This window comes from Ischnura elegans (genome assembly GCF_921293095.1).
Source record: "Ischnura elegans chromosome 13 unlocalized genomic scaffold, ioIscEleg1.1 SUPER_13_unloc_4, whole genome shotgun sequence".
In the NCBI taxonomy this organism is placed as follows: Eukaryota; Metazoa; Arthropoda; class Insecta; order Odonata; family Coenagrionidae; genus Ischnura; species Ischnura elegans.
This window is the reverse complement of record NW_025791660.1, coordinates 9,543,760-9,560,964: the sequence shown is the minus strand read 5'-3', so window position 1 is coordinate 9,560,964 and position 17,205 is coordinate 9,543,760. Positions and strand designations below refer to the sequence as shown.

The following is a 17,205-nucleotide window of genomic DNA, read 5'->3' as shown; positions in this document are numbered from 1 at the left end:
CAATCAGTGTTTTTTTAATACAGTAATTTTGTTGGAAAGGGACAGAATGTGAGACTAGCTGATCTACTAAGTACAATCCTAGGAATAACCTATGTAATGGTAATCCTTAATCGTGCACGCACCACGGCGCTTATTTTTAAATATAGGAAAGGCTTATCTTGAGGTATTTATCAACTATTTCTCTAGTGCGTACTTTCTTCAAGCAAATTGTGGCATCAACATTTATATGATAGTGCTACAAATTGGCCCTATTTACACTATTTTGGAAGTACTTGAGAATCACTTACGGCCTGCAAGTTTTACTCCAGGTAACCTACTTCCTCGTCCCTGGCTGGTGAAGTTGCGATAAAGATGTAGGACAAGACGAGGTGCAGGACCTATTAGCTGACCAAAACTACGGCCCGGGAGCACCCGATTCAGCGTTAAGAGCTGAGGGAGCGGCTAAATTATGCGCAAAGTATTTTACCTCCCTAATAGATGCGCAAAGTATTTCCCTCCCTAAAAAAGGGCGAATATTGGTTTAAATTGACTTTCAATTTAATCTCTGTCCGTTGTTGTTATTGGAAACCTTACCAATGGAGGCATTCATGGATAGGGAAAAGTCGTACTATTAAGTCACTCTTTAAGTTGGTTGTCCTTAGTAATATAATAATAGCCGAAATATTAAAATCGAAACAATAACTAATTTATTATAACAAAAAGAAGATTAATGCGACATGATCACTAAATATAGTAGTGCTATCGTAAAAATTTTAAGCCTCTCCTAGATATGTAAACAGTAAAAATAGAGACACATTCTGCTAGCAACGATGAGGCCTAGCGATTTTTTTTGGCAATCAAAATTCCATTTTTTCCGAAGAAACATTTCCATCGGTGTAAATATATTTATCCAATTAACAAATTGATAATTAATGAAGAAGAAAGCTTATGGAGCTATCTTTATCAGCTTCAACCTACGTAAAGAACTATTTAATGCCAATCAATTAAATATGGTGGAGACGACAGAGTCGTGTTTTTTCCGGAAAATTGCCAGTTAATTTTTTTTTATATATTAATTCTTCTATATCGAACAAATATTTCAACAACTTAATATAAAGTCTCCTGAACGACGTTGAATCCCTAAAGAAAGGGTTACAAGCGAGTTGATTTCCGTGTTCCTAATGGTGAAATCGTGCCCCCAGCCGGCCTTATGGGGTTTACCATTGGAAGCCAGGCGTCATAGGTACCCACTCTTTTAAGGGGTAAATATTTTCAATTATCTACTCCAGTCAACTACGGGAACAAAAATAATCTCAAACGCCGCGACGACTTAACAACATCTACGCTCGTTGACTCAACTGAACATCGTAATGATTTCCTACGTCTCACTCCCGTGTCACGATGACCCGTTCGTGAGTCGTTCCCGAGCTACCATGAAGATTCATACCTAGATAGTGATCATTCAAACTTAATGGTGGCCAGAAATCGACAATGGAGCGAAAGTGGCGCCGCTCGATTTGTTGCAAGACTTTTGCAAATGATAGTACATTAATCTATCATAGTACTCGAAAAAGAAAAAAAACTCTCATGTTACCAAGAAAATGCAGGATTAGCCACAGTTAAAAGATCAATTCTACTGTGTGAATGAATATTTGTCTAACGCCTCAACGTGACTGAGATTAAGGTGTAATTTGTATTGCTTCAAGATATTGTTGCCCTCATTACTGTTTCCTTTGACAAATATTCTATGCAAGCAAAAAGTGTTTGTATTCTATGGATTTTATCTACAATATATTTTTACCACTCAAAATTCTCTATAGTCTTTAAAAATATAGATGTAACATTCAATTTCAGGAAAATCACACACAAGAGTACAAAAAAATACAAAGCATGCTTTGCTGAGACAAGAATGAGATGTAGTTACTCAATTGACTAAAATGCATCATGTTGTTACCCAATCCTACTGCAATGCCTGGACTTACTACCAACCATGGCTTCCCATGGTAGCCCTTTCAAATTCTTCAGCATTTTGCAGATGATAATCATAGTCCCTGCTTTTTTGACATTTACCCTACCATTTCTTTGTTTACTAAGGTTACTACGCTGATTCAAGGGGTTGTAATTCCATATCTCAGTATAGCTCAGTTTTTTTATTCTATAGTAAGCCAGGCAATAAATATATAAGGAGTATAGAGGAGCATTCGTTGCATGCAAACAATAACCGATAGTTTTACTCATTCCACTGCCTTTCTAACCTAAATTAGGGAGGATATAAAACCCCTCTTTACGTACAAAAAGTAAACATACTATAATTATAACATTTTGTTTTTTGGTGCTTTTTTAGGGGTGCATCGTGGGTAGTAACTGTATTAAATGTGTATTACATTAAGCATGAAAATATTACTTTTTAAGGCAATAATCTTAATAATTTAACAAAATTTTAAGGTTTAAAAATTCATGTGACTCAACGGTGTATGCAAACAGCTTTACACAAACTGATCTCTGTAAAAGTTGATGCAAAATCCACAAAATCTCAGTTCTCCTTATCTGGGAGTAAAACATAATAATCAAGTCTCCTTGGAGCAATAAATTCAGAAGCTATACACAAAAATTACATCAACTTGTTTTTTTATTCTTTCAGAGAAATTAGTTATTGATGTATTATTGTCAATTTATTATGGTGAATTCTACCTGAATCTGATGTTTAGTATCGTCATCTGGGGCCCTAGAACCAATTATAAAAAATTCTTCAAAATTCATACAAGGATACTGCAGCTCATTGTTAAAATGTCTACTTGAACATCATGACTCACTCTACTTCAAAAATTGACTGCACGAAATACCTCATACTTGTGTGTTCATGTATGCTGAAAATTTTTGTGCAAAAAATTATATTTATAATTATGATGAATTTCTTCGCATACGTTTTGTTTCTTTTTTAGTTTGTACTGATTTTGTGTCTTACTCAGTGACATCTCCTATATTTATCCAAACAAATCACTGGACCAATTTAAATATTATTATTATGATGATGATTACCTGAGCAGAGGCTTGGGCCACAAGGTCATCTGTGGCCCCATCAGTGCTATCATTGTGCACATATCCTCCTCCATCATCACTGATCTGATCTGCTTTTTCACAAGGGGACCCACATGTTGCCATGCCACTCTGATAGAAACAGAATTAACACTTCATTGATATGGGTTTTCACCAATTTGTACGAGAAGCAAAAGATCACAACCAAAACATCAAATGTATGCACAAATGAAAAATTCCCTGAATTGCTATTCTGACTTCAGAGAGGAAGGAAGGATAAATTCATTGATCAACAAAAAAAGGTCCATTAAGTTACTCTGCCTTTCCAATTAGCCTTACGAAAACCTTCCAAAGAATGAGGAACAAATTTATCAGCAATATTTTGAGATATGATGGTCTCAAGACATCGTTCATCGGCAACGAAGAATTTTTGTCTACATGTCCGTACAAATATGTTGATTTCATTTATTAAAGATAATCATTACATTTCATTTCAATGAAAGTTGACATGCTATGACCATCATAAGGACATGACATGCTCCATCAAAATCAGCTCACAGAAAATAATTGATGCCCGTCAACAAACAAACTGGTTTGCCAACATCCAATACCCTCTCCAAAGATGGTATCATTTGCTCAGTCAGCAAAGGTGTGTGATCAGAGCAGCTGTATACCCCCATTCTGTTCAGTGCAATGACCCATCCATTTTGCATGATTTCGTCAAGAATGACACATCTCTTTGTTACTTAAAAAAAAGCTTTTGGGCCTATGGGCCAAAACTAAGGCAACTGTGATTCCCTTAATCTTCCTTGAAAAAGCAACCAAAATAGATCAGGAGACGTTGATTGTAGACAAAAATTAGCACGTAAACATAGCGGAGATGTTTTTCTTTAATTAACATGATGAGTAACAGTGAAAGTTCTAATAAAGACTTATGACACATGTAACATTTACTTATTCAGATTTGACAAAGGAAGGGAAAAGGTATTGTTAGTATGGTAAATGATATTGGATTATTCCATGGAGGACTAAATTTGTGTAGTAAAAAAACTATGCTTAACAGAGCAAACGTAAACTTACCAAGTCATCAGTTGCCAATGGGTCCAATGCATTACTTGAAATTCCATCTGGATCCGGTGTGTACATCTCAGGATAATTACCTTCACTGAGAGGGTCTTTGTTATCATCTTTCACAGTTACCTAGAAGACAATGCTGGGTGCCAATCAATGGGGGCAAAATAAAAATGTGAATAATTATATATAATAACAATAAAACCTCCTCTTTCACCAGAGACCACTCAAGCTGGCTGAAATCATGTTTGCACAAGATTTGAGTGAAAACCTGAAATGAAATGGCAGACATGACCATTTTACTCTGCACACCTTGGTGAGGAATATTTCTCAGTGTGCTAGCCACAGTAGAAGTGGGTAAATTCTTCACCTTTCAACTCAGAGGTTACATGTTCGAATGCCAAATGGGTGGCATTCCCCCATCCAGGCGTTGGAATATTTGCGTGTCTGTAACTTGATTGTAGGAGAGGACTTCAAAGTCCTGAATTCCATCAATCAATAAAGATGAGCTATCATCATCCTTTGTTCACATTTATTTAGAGAAAGGGCCATTTGTTTCATCAACATTAAGGGCCACCTGACTCTTGGAACATCATCAGCCCCAGCATAAACTGATCATGGCCTACATGTGCATAGTCGAACCTACTTATGCTCTTTTTTTAACTAAACAGCTCCTAAAGCTTGCATGCCTCACACCCTAAAAAACATGGCAGCGAATTGTCATCTACTAATCATTTCAATTTGAGAATCTACTTTATACTGTATAAAAAGGGAGAAAAGCTCACATAAATCATTTTAAAATGTACAGCAACGCAGCAGAATAGTATTAATATAACCACATCATATCCATCAAGTGAAATAAATAAAATAATTGGTTGAAATAAAATAATTCAAACATAGTGGCATGCATGCTCCTTGCTTATGCTAATATATAACAATATTTACATGTTTAGGACTAGGCATGCTTTTAAATAACCAGTGTTTCCCTTACTTTAAATCTTAGAAAACATATTTTCACAATACTATTAGACAAGTAATTTACTGAACTACAGAAGGTATAAGGGAAAAACCTTGAAAAATGACAAACCTTGATTATGCAACATAAGTTCCTACGTCAATGATGATAGTTGCCTTGTACCTATCACTAACGTGTACAGACCACTTTTGAAGTTATTATAGACATTATGGCTCTAATTTTGGCTGTATATAAAAGTACTTTTGGCGATTAATAATGAACCGACACAACCTGGCTGACAATAACAATTGTTTATTTAACTTGAGTCATTGCCCTGACAATACACCCGAAAGTTATCAGACATCATTCCTTAGTTTTATAGTTAGGTCCCATTATGCAACCAGAGCGTAAAATCGGCTCTGCACCATCATGTAAGCCATTTCAGAGAGCATGGCAAAGGAATCACCCCCACCAATCAAGTAGGTAGGACTGAGGCCTTGTTATGAAATGACAGATATGTATGGTCAACTTACCGCTCGGTCATGTGACTGAGGCAAGCCTAAAAGAGTTATCTCATAATGCCACATGTTGGGCAAGAGCAAAGCGTTAATAGTTCTGTTATCTCTGTTAAAAAAGAAATGTTCTGACATCTTTGTATACCTTAGTTGCAATGCAGTCACATCTAAGTCCACTTTTTTATTTGAAGGTAAATAGTTATAATGAAGGGGATAACGTAAGTGGCCAATTACATTGGTGCATGCGTGCAACCGGCTTGAGTGGCTCTGGTAAAAGAAAATTCTCTGAGGTACTTTCAGCAATTGCATCGGTCATAGGTGTTGAGTCACTGCTGTGGATGCGGTAGCAGGCTGTATGCATGTTACAAACGTAATAATGGCTGCATGAATTCTCCAATGCAGTAGGAAGCATTCCTTTTTAAATACTGAGTCAGGTCACCTTTGAATTCATTGATTGATTCATATATCTCTATTACTTTACTTATTACTTTATTATTTGTTCTTCTACTGCTCCGAATAACATCAACTGAGGGGCAAAGCAGACAGAAATTGAGTTGAGTCAACTACTTTTGGGATTCCCACCAGGTCATTTTATCCATGCTGGCCAACATTTCAGGCTCCAAGTCGGGGCTCATCCTGAGGGCTGCTGAATATTGTTTTATCACAAACAAATAAAAGAAACATTTATCCCTGTGATAGAGCCCCATGTTGTAGCTTGAAACATAGACTAACATGGATAAGTTATCCTGCATGGAGTCCTGAGAAGAATTTGCCCACATTATCTGCTGGGAAAGCATCAAATAATATTTCCAAAAATTAAATTACTAACCTCAATCTTATCCGTGTAATGGACAATAATTTTGGAATATAATCTGAGAAAAAAGATACATTATGTGTTCAAAGAAGAATGACTAGTAAAATGCTTAGTAATTAACGGATGACCCTAATAGCAAACAGCAATCCCATTAAAAAAAACATTTTGAAAAATTCTGGTTACAACTTTTAATGCAGTGGAAGTTTAAGCAACATGATATTCAAAAGCAGTGAAAATTTCCAGTTCTAGACTATAGAGATCAACTGCAGATCACCACTGAGGAGACCCATCTATTCAGTCTATACCGTTCAGTTCCTTTACACTGGTATGTCTAAAACACTGAGCAAAACAAAAGCATACTGCACATCTCCTATTAATTGAAATGGAAAAAACACACCCCAATGTTTATGATTATTTAGCCAAGTTCAGACCTTATTCTCCATGTTGATAACAACAACGACCAGCATTGGCACATGAATCTCACACTAGGTACCATCCAAAATTAATTTGATGCTTTATTTTTCCAGTAAACTGGCCTTTTTATGGATCAAGGTGATATTGAATTTGAGTCAGACATTAATAACCAATAGGTTAACATAAAGTCCCACAATAATTGCATGATGAAATGTATAATTATTTAAAGTTTCCATAGAATGAAATAAGCATCAAATTAAGTTATGTGAAAGACCAAAAACTAATTAATGCCTATTGATAGAGTTAATTTCAATCTCTACATGAATTTCAAAATATATTTCAACTTTTTTTCAAATTATGGATAAATTAATGCTGGATATGCCTTTCTGAATGAAGGGGTGATAAGTGCAGAGCTATTAGTTTCTTCCCGAAATATGAAATAGGGTTTTTAGGATAACAATAGTTAGCAATGACATGTTTTGAATGATATGGATTTTATCACCCTGTACAAAATTTTAGATGAATTGTCTATTCATTGATCAATATCTCATGAAACTTGTGTTTGTCTACCATCACTGACCCAAGTAGCAAATTTTAAAAAACCTTGTCACACACTTTGCGTGAAGCAACGACATCTGGATTCTAATAAGGCATTCGTAAGTTTCTTGCATTGTTAACATGGACAGCTTTGTTTCCCCACACACAAAATGTCATCATACCATCAAAACGTAATGATTGCAATGTAATAACTAAAAATAGTAACTACCATTTACCAAAGGCTAATACCATGAAGGAAGTTGCAAGTACAAGGTAGGCATCAATAATAAGTACATACAGCAAGGACTTTGTTAGGCACACGTAACCATTTAACCCTTTCGCGCCGGACCTTGGTTCAGGGAAATTCTTCCTCAATACGAGCCTCTTGAAAGTTTTCTTTACTCCCTTGTACGAAGCGTTTTCGCGTCAACTGAAGGCAGTGGTTCCCTCCCTAACCATTTTTGGACCCAACTCAGTGGGGTGCCGATCCCTTTCCTCGGCCTCTGTCCCAGACCCTAGAAGGATTAAAAGCCCCTTCCTAGCACGAGTTCGCGGTCAACTGGCTAAAATGTTAATGCAAAATATATGCAAATACTTTTGTTTGCATCGATTTTTTACATTCAAAATGAATTTTGTGTTGTTATACTGAGCGTGCAGAAATTTACAACAAACTTCTAACGTTGATAAAGACGGATTTAGTATAGTAACTAGTTGGTCTATAACTCCGTTGATATTAACGTAAGAATTTTGTTTGAAATTTCCATGTGGTCAGCAAAAAAAGATGAATGCATCTAGCATTGAATTTCAAAACTAAGCAACAAATATTTTTTTGAAAACACACTGCAAATGACAGTAGTTGACCGCGTGAGGAGGATAGGAAAGGGTCGATCTGAGCGGCCGAAGATGGGACTGGGCTCGCGCTAAGGCGGATCGTGAGGGGCGACCACGTCCGTGGGTCTATTGTGTCAGTCACGGTCACTTTTTTCGACCGGAGCCGCACAGGCATGGCATTTGTTGGTTAGGGTAAGAACATTCAGGACGCACTGGTGTGGCATTTGTTGCATATGGAAGAAAATCCTCGCCGCACAGGTGAGGCATTCGGCGCGAAAGGGTTAATGTACGTAATTAGGTGGAAAATTTAAGTATCAGTGAGCCTAGGAAGAAAAGTTCACCACAATTTAAAATTATATATAATGTATCTAAATATTTTTAACTTTCTTTACCTATAAATAGTCAAGGAGTAAGCTACCCTTGAATGATTTATGGCATGTAAATATATACAGAGTGATAATGCTTGATCACATAATAAACATAACAAATTACAATGTTATCATGGAGACACGAGATGCATGTTGGAATCAAGGCAGTGACGTTATCTGCCTTGAACTTTAATTCCTACTCAAGTAATGAGAATGCAGCTTGGATGCTACTAATGGAGAGTGAAAACAGCATAATAGTCCAAGGGACAACATAAAGGAGACACGATTTCATCCCATAGAAGTTTAATTTATATTGTCATTTGTAGTGCATTATTATTTGTTTAAAAAATGTCCACAGCACAACAAGGTGCAGAGAGATTAGTGTTTTCCCATTATTTGCAATGGAGTTAAGTAAAATCCTCATTATCTGTAAATCCATTTCAGGATAAATAGATTTTCAAGCAGTCTATGATGACATTGTCTCCTTAAGTCAGTAATTACACAACTTCTAAACAATAATTCTAGTAATTTTTCCTTCATATGAAATCAGGACATTCCATGGAAGAAAAAATTCTTTTCATCAAATATTTGATTCTACTACAGGTATCCCTGACAAAAAACTACAGATATGTTACAAAAAACCTTATGTTAAGGAAATTTAGTGACAGGAAAGAAGCATACACCATTCCAGCAGTAAAAATTCCACATTCTGGATCATTGACTGATTTGTTTGTTGGCTGTTTTACATCTATGGGTATCAATGTAGTTGACATGGCACAATGACGGAAAAATCCAAGTGATTCAAGATTGCAAACTACAAAATCTTTGATAAGGCTGTTTTACACTCGGCACGGAATTGCTCAGGTTGGAATGGCTTTTATCTCTAAAATGGCGAGGAACTGAACAAATGTATGAACGGCATGAGAACAAGAGCTATTTTTCCATCTCACAGCCATGCATTCGCGCATGTATTCTAGCATTTCCATCCTATACAAGACACAATTTTGACTGCACCTTCCGTACACTCATTAGATTGTGCTACTGAAAAGGTAAAGCGAGCTCTACAGCTTCAATCCTGAAACATGAAAATAGTCTCTTAGGGCCATAACCTAAGGATCAAGTTGCAGGTCAAAACAAATACTGTGTTGGTTTACTGGAACGGAAGAATTCATAGTAATGACCAACACGAGCCTCTAAACCGGAAACCCATTACATGCACTCAGCTCAGAGGAAGTGTTTGCGATGGATGAAGGTGCTTTGCTAGGGTTTCTTCGGTAGAGTCACATGCACTCACACAATGCAAAGGAAACTCTTTGTGAGAGTTGATGGGACGGTGCAACAGTTTCTTTGGTTCAGAGACACACACACTCACGCAACATAAAGGAAACGTGCTTCCTCATGTTTAAAATACTATTAAAGACTATTTTTATGCTTTATCTATCTATCTTTTGTAGATTAAATTACTAAATGAAAAAGTTGAATTTGGATCTTAATTATGCTTCCCTTACTTATAACAAAGCTACACGAGTGTTCTGGCTACTTCCTATGTTGATGTCAAGCAGGAAGATTGATTGAAGAAAAAGAGCTGTAGCTGTAGCAGAGAGAGTCTTGAGATTCAGCTATGCTGTAGCAAAGACAATAGGCTAGAAAGGAGAATTTGAGATAGTCCACCATAAGACTCTTCCATGGGATGTGTGGCATTTGTCTCACAAGAATGGTGGTATAAGAAAGCTAAGATCCACATACATGCCTATGTAGATTAGGGCGGTTACACTTTTTGCCTCATGTTGTGCAACTGATGGTCACACACAGGGTGACCAGATTTTCCGATTAAGCTGGACATGTCAATTAGGACATGACCTCAATTTAAAAAATTCTACGAGAACATTTTCATAACTTAACATTAATATTATTGTATCTGCCTATATATTTGGTTCATTGATGTGGAATTCTTCATTGATTTTTAAATTTATTATTGAGTGGTTTCATTAAATGTGTTTAGTCTTTTCTATGGTCTATCAACTGTGATTCTATACTTAAGAATATAGTTAATGGGTTATCCCGTACATAAATGAAATGAAATAATGTACTGATGATGCCTTCATATAGGGTAACCATACATCCGGGTTGGTCCAGACATGTCATCCTTTATAGATATGGTGCCTGGGCAGATTTTTTAAGAATGGTGAAGAGTCCTCCTTTTTGAAGATCATTATTTTAAGTATATAAATGTGTTAATAGCCACTCAGAGCTCTCAACAAAATTTCTTAATATTTCTTAAGCTTACCACGGTAAAATACAACTGCAGAAAGGGTATTTTCCCTAATTTCAACCCAGTGGACCACCGAGAGAAACAAACTAAACATTGCCTCAGGCCGTGTTCCAATCCATAGGGGGCACCCTATGTTGTTGTGCTCTAACACTCTTATCGGCTCTTTTGCTCTTTCCTGCTCTGACTGCAAGTGGTGCCACCACTGTACAGTGGCGATTTCAAAACTGAAAAAAAGTTGACTAGTGAATATTGGCTTTAAGAGAATGTTACTGTTGTTGTTAATTAATTATTGCAAAATTTTACTGCACTAAATGTAAATGTGGAAGTGATAGCATATAAAATACACTAGTGGCAATAAGGAGTGGGTGCAATTGTAACCATTACACTTCACAATAAATTTATTAATTTTGGACAACAAATTTCATAAAGCATAATGTTCAGACAAATTGAAGTGGTTTTAAATAAGAAAACAATTTAATAAATGTGTCCTTAAAATTTAAAATATTAATCACTGTGAAAATCTACCCATCATAACATTTTACATGCAGTAAGTTGAAATATTTAGGGTGTCTTGCCAACCAAAGCAGAAAAATTCTTCGGTTATTTGTGATTTTTCCAGGGAAAGCTTTCACGTTGATGTTACATGATTACTGTGATAGATAAGAAATTTATAAGGCAAAGGAATGGATCAGTTAACACACACTTCATAATCAAAATTAATTTAATCATTTAAATTTATTCAATGCAAGTCAAGAAGCTACATCAACATCATAACTGATGTCGCCTGTCCTATTCCACCACTTTTTGGAATCTTAGTTGAGACAAGAGTGTTAGGAATTTCGACGCTGTAGTCTTGTCTGACATTCGATGTTCCGATGCAGCTGTAAAAATTCCACTCATTTACTGCACTCATGATTATGACAAACACTTTTTACACCAGAAAATGGGCATTGAACTTAAAAAATTATGCCTGAAAGCAATTTTAACTGTCATGGTGGAGAAAATTTTCAAGAATAATTCATGCATAATTCCAGACATTTAAAATTCAATCACAATTCCATCAAAATTTTCCCTGTCACTGGACACACAGAGATTCACATGTATTCTAGTTTAACTTGGATTTGATAACCACTCCATTCATTATGATCAATATAAAGAACCAATTCACCACCTTAAAACATATCCTGTCTGAATTCACATAATGAACAGATATTTCTACTTCTATCGGTCGTAGCCAAAGTGTTAAAGAGCAAGTAAGGGTGAATCCTTGCCCCCTCTCGTGCTCTTCAATTATGCACTCTTCAGAGCAGGATCGTAGTCGACTGGAATCTCAATAGGTGACAACATCACTTCCCAAATGTGACCATCAAAAAGTGCTGAGTAGAGCGCAAGTGCATTTAGGGTGGATTGGAACATGGCCTCAGTAAAAGTTAAAAACTTAGCACTGTCAAAAATGCAAAAATTGCTTGAAAAGTTAGATCCACAAACAAAAACAAAACCACAGTGCAAATTAACTTCTTTTGCTCTAAATTATGAATTTGCAATTACGTTTTAAGTGTCTTCCTTATCCTCCATGCATCCTTTCCTTTTAACCCTTTCTCACCAGATGTCTGGCCAAGCCAACAGGCATTTTTATTCATAAAACATCTGCCATTGGGTAGAGTTGGGATATTCGTCTAGTATCGGGGTGGATTTTTTGCGACTGAGACATTTTCCTTCTTATTGAAAATCATGATTTTGTGCATAGTTAATCTGTTACCAGGTACCTAGCAAGCTGTAAAAAATGCAAATATAGCTCGAGAAAAATTTTTCCACAAAATATTACAAAATCATAGGTCTAATTATTTTATACTGTTCTAATTTGTGAAATTGCCATTATTTTTCAAGTTGCCTACTTTCTTCTTATCTCATTTTTAGCACATTCCGTGTGGAACATGTCAATTGACGTAGTCCCGTCCAAGTCAATATATGTAGCTAGTCAATACAAGTGCTCTGCCAGTAGGGCCAGGAGGCCATTCTCCACCTCTGTAAGTAACTAATATCCATTCCAAAGTTTTTTGATTGTGCGTATGACCTCCAGCAAGGAACCCTTTTTCGAACCGTGCACGCCTTATGTAAATAGCAGTGTTTGAACCGAAGGTATGTTGTGGAAAATTCCCTCTTTGTCTTTCTTATTTTTTCAACCGATTCTGATGACCTTCTTGAAAATCGCATCCGTAATGAATGTGTTAACAGCTTAACTAGCTTATACAAATACATAAATACCTCGAGAAAAATAGATACACAGAAAAATATATAATATCATACTGCAAATTTATTTTATTGTTACAAACCATAAAATTGTCATTATTTTTCAATTGGCCTACTTTTCCTCTTATTGCCTATTTAATAGGGAGCTGCCCTGCATTTTCACCTCATGGCATCTGGTCTCCCTATTCCCACAAGCGAAGGTGACTTCCTGTAGAAATGCATCCATATACACAGCACAAAGCCACTTATGTAAAACACCCGAGTAAATGTCAACAACTTAGGGTCATTAAACTCAGGTTTCACTGCGGATGAGAATAAAACTTACCAACATATTAGATCCGAGTTGTTGGGAGTCTTCCACAGGAATGTATATTTCAGTCCTTTGGGCTGAGCAAGTGAGATGTGAGGTGCCTTCTATCTCATCTTGAATGAAGTCTTTTGTGTCAACAGGAGTCCCCAACTTGTCATCAGCTGCATCCTCTCCTTGGATACTCTGTGGAGAGATTAACAGTGATAAGGAATTCACTTAATTCATAGTCAACAATTGAAGCATACTCCCAATATGATGAAATAGGATTTACAATGTGATATCCAAGCATTTTTGTAAAGCTTGACATGTTTCTCTCAATCCAAAACTCAAAAGCTTTTTTATGCTGCTGAAACCAAATTAGGCAGGAAAATACTTGGAATAATCAGTTCACATAGTGGCCGTATTACAACATACAAGAGGCATGGAAGAAAGAAAATACACAAATTTTTTCAACATATGTGTCTTTAAATGTGAATCTTTGATGTGGAATATGTTTTTGATTCATTTCTATTGTAATTGAACTCCTGTTTCTATGTACTCAAATACCAACCCAGGGAGAGAAGAGATATATCTCATATTTTGGCCACTATCTTAGGCAGAAGGGTATGAAATCATCAGCCTGATATTGGATGGGAGACTTAAGAAAAGCGGTAAAGAGGAGAAAAATTTGTTCTAGGACTCAAAACATCATAGAAGAGACAGCAATTAGAGATATATGGGACCAATTTCAACGGGCAAGAGAGCAATGCCTGAACAGCCAATGCACTGAGTAGTGTATGGCATAGCGAAGAAGACAAATGAGAATCTAGGGAATTCTGACAAGTCCACTTCAATCATCTGGTGGACAAAACCTTACTAATTTAGGAGATTTTTATATTTTTAAATCTCATCGCTTAGTAAGGTAAAAAGTAAATACAGCTAACATGCCTTTTCAGCTCTAGATTTAGGTGAAAAATTTCTTTGCCAAAGAAACCTGTATTGAGTTGAAATTTTATCAGAAAAAATTCTAAAACAACTAATTCATTAAACAAAATTTACTTAGAAAGTGGAACACCAATCCATTCCGTGCACAGAGAATCACTAAAGAAGTTAAATTTCAAACAAAATTACTTATATGAATAAAATATTGAAGTTATAAAAAGCAGACCTCAAAATTTATCACAATTATCAAAATACCCAGTGTAAATTTAGCACAAAAAATTTTTCCTCAACAACCCCAAAAATATGCAGAATATCAGATTCAGTGATCATCTTAATTGGTATTCAAAGAAAAAACCTAGGGATTTTAAACACCAAAATTTCAAACGCATAATGCAATTTTAACTAATATATTATTAAAAGCAACTTTATTTTTATGCAAAAACGAAATTATTTGTAATAGCTGAAGTGACATAGATTGTTTTAGCAAATATATTGTTCTCATATCAACATACATTTTTGCTAAAATAAAAATGTAAACATTACCCTGTAACAAAGTAACTGTCAAACAAACTAAACAAATTGCTGCTCAAAAGATACATCACATCCATTTTCTCACTGTGTTTAAATTTATGTATATAGTTTAAGACGTTAGTAATGACATTTTTTTGCAACTATCAAGTTCAAAGCTGAAACTTAATTTCAAATACTGGGCCACATCTATATACATTGCACCTCTAATCTTTTCGCATAACAAGCCGTGAAAATCGAGAGAAGTTTTTGCACTGTCAGCACGTATGTTTTATCAAAAATAAAGAAAAACTCAAGAATTCACATTTTGTGTGTGTGTAGTTGAGCCTATGATTGGACACTAATTTTCAGCTGAATTTAAGTTCACAATTACGATTAGCAGGAACCAGTATGTAATTTTTTTTTGGTTTTAACATGCTTCGGTTACCCAAGTGAGCACATTTATTTAAAGGGATTGTTTCATTGTGTTGTGGGTGCATAGCCTTTTATGAGTTGACGAATTTGAATGCCCCACTTTGTTAGCCATAATTATTTTACGAGCACATAGCTGAATCAGACAACAAAACGTCTTTACTTATCATCACCAAAAACACCAACTGCAAGGTAAAAATCACTCTGCATGGAGATTGAGAAACAAAGCTTGCGGGACACTGGGCTAGTTTTACTACTCCGTCAACCATATACGACGGCCTTGAAAGTAGTCCAGTATTATCAATTAACAAAAATAATGATCTATTTATTTTTAATCTCTACTCAAAGCACTTTTTAAAATAAAGTTGGATTTACCACCTTCAAAAAGTCATACATCATTCTATTTCCTAAGTTGTGGCATCAAGTGAATAATAAATCACAATTTTGAGTTAATCCACAACTAATGATTCAACTTGATTTCTCACTGCTGTCGACACAAAACAAAGACTCTCACTTAACATTTTCCGAAACATGCCATGCACCAGCCTTCAAAAGAGAATAAACGAAAGTACTCACCCTAAAGCAATTCACCCCAAAAAGTTTTCTCAGCTTTGCGTCCGATTGTAAACAAGTCATTTTGAAAACACTGAATTCCGTGAGCTTTTTCAAGCATAGTGGACACAGGGTGGTGGGCAGGCCATCTCCCACAGCAACCTAAGATAGAAATCAACACGCTATACATTGGAGGAGTGCGAAATGATGCTGATCACATGGAATAACTAAAGCAATATGACAAAGAAAAATAAATAAGTTGTAGGCATCGAACCACTTACTTCTAAACCCAGTAAACCATTTATAGCATCCTTCACAGTAATTCTGCAAGCTACGTTGGAAGTGAATATGTTGTAGTAATAATCATTATTCTTCATGCATAGTCTGCACAAGGTACCCTCAGAATTCCTTTCTGATGAAGTGCTGAGAATCCCAGCGGTACGATTCATGTTTCAACCTCAATCTCTCATTCAATCTTTAAATATGTTAAATAGTCGATGAAAGTATCAACACACGACAGAATGTGATCTTCAAATTCGTCACGGGAACTACGTACAATTCGATGATATAGCCTATATTTAGAATGCTTACGGTGAAAGACAAGTTTAAATTTTAATATTTAAATAACTCAAAATCACCTGAACGAAAAAATACACAGCAAAATTGATATTATGGTCGACCTTTTACTTCACTGCAATAATCTATGTCAATATAAGATCATGCAATAAAGATTAGTTTGCTTTCGGTGAGTGTTAGTTTTCATTTCTACCGCTAAAGACAGATATACATAGCAGGCCTCTAATAAAGGCGCGTTCCGGCAGAAGTGAATATTAAGTATGAGACGGAGTATGCCAATAAATTGAATATGGTTTGTATTTTTATATTCTTGGTACTTAAAGTGTTATTTTTCCTATCTTCTTTATAAAATATTCCACACAAAAACATCACTTATTTATTTCAAACGAAAAAGTTGTTTTCTAAGGCTTTCTTTCAAAGTTAATTTTGTGTCATTAACGTATTTTTCTGAATTAATATCAATTGAAATATGATTTATCATTTACAGAGATAGTTTTCACGTTATCTACTCTTTGCAGACTTTTATAAATGTTACTTCATGGAAGACTTCTTCCATGGTTTCACAGGAATTTCTTCCATGGTTACGCATGAATTTCTTCCATGGTTGCTTTACCCATTTGCCTCTAAAAATTCTACCATTTATAGTCGTTTAATGAGTCTCATCAACACCGTGCAACACTGCTTTGTCCCGATAGCATTAATATTGCTTGCATAGTCTTAAATGAAAAGTCTCCTCCTTTTTCCATGCTACTGCCGGTGAATTTCGAAACGCGTCTTGATTAGAGGCCTGCTATGTATATGAGCCTCTAGCGGCTAAAATGTAAACTAAAACTAATGGAAACCAGGCAAATCTTTGCTTTCATGA

At 35.7% G+C, this 17,205-nt stretch overlaps 1 protein-coding gene across 1 annotated transcript in view; it reads right to left on the bottom strand.

Moving 5' to 3' along the window:
* LOC124173084 overlaps positions 1-16,633 on the bottom strand; it is a 111,191-nt gene extending 94,558 nt beyond the window's left edge. Inside the window, exons 1-4 of the mRNA XM_046552597.1 lie at positions 16,046-16,633; positions 15,789-15,926; positions 13,368-13,535; positions 4,096-4,215 (exon numbers count right to left, since the gene is read on the bottom strand). Of these exons, the coding sequence (XP_046408553.1) occupies positions 4,096-4,215; positions 13,368-13,535; positions 15,789-15,926; positions 16,046-16,213 (594 nt within the window). The 5' untranslated portion in view covers positions 16,214-16,633. The remainder of the gene's footprint in view (positions 1-4,095; positions 4,216-13,367; positions 13,536-15,788; positions 15,927-16,045) is intronic.
* Positions 16,634-17,205: the final 572 nt, after the last annotated feature.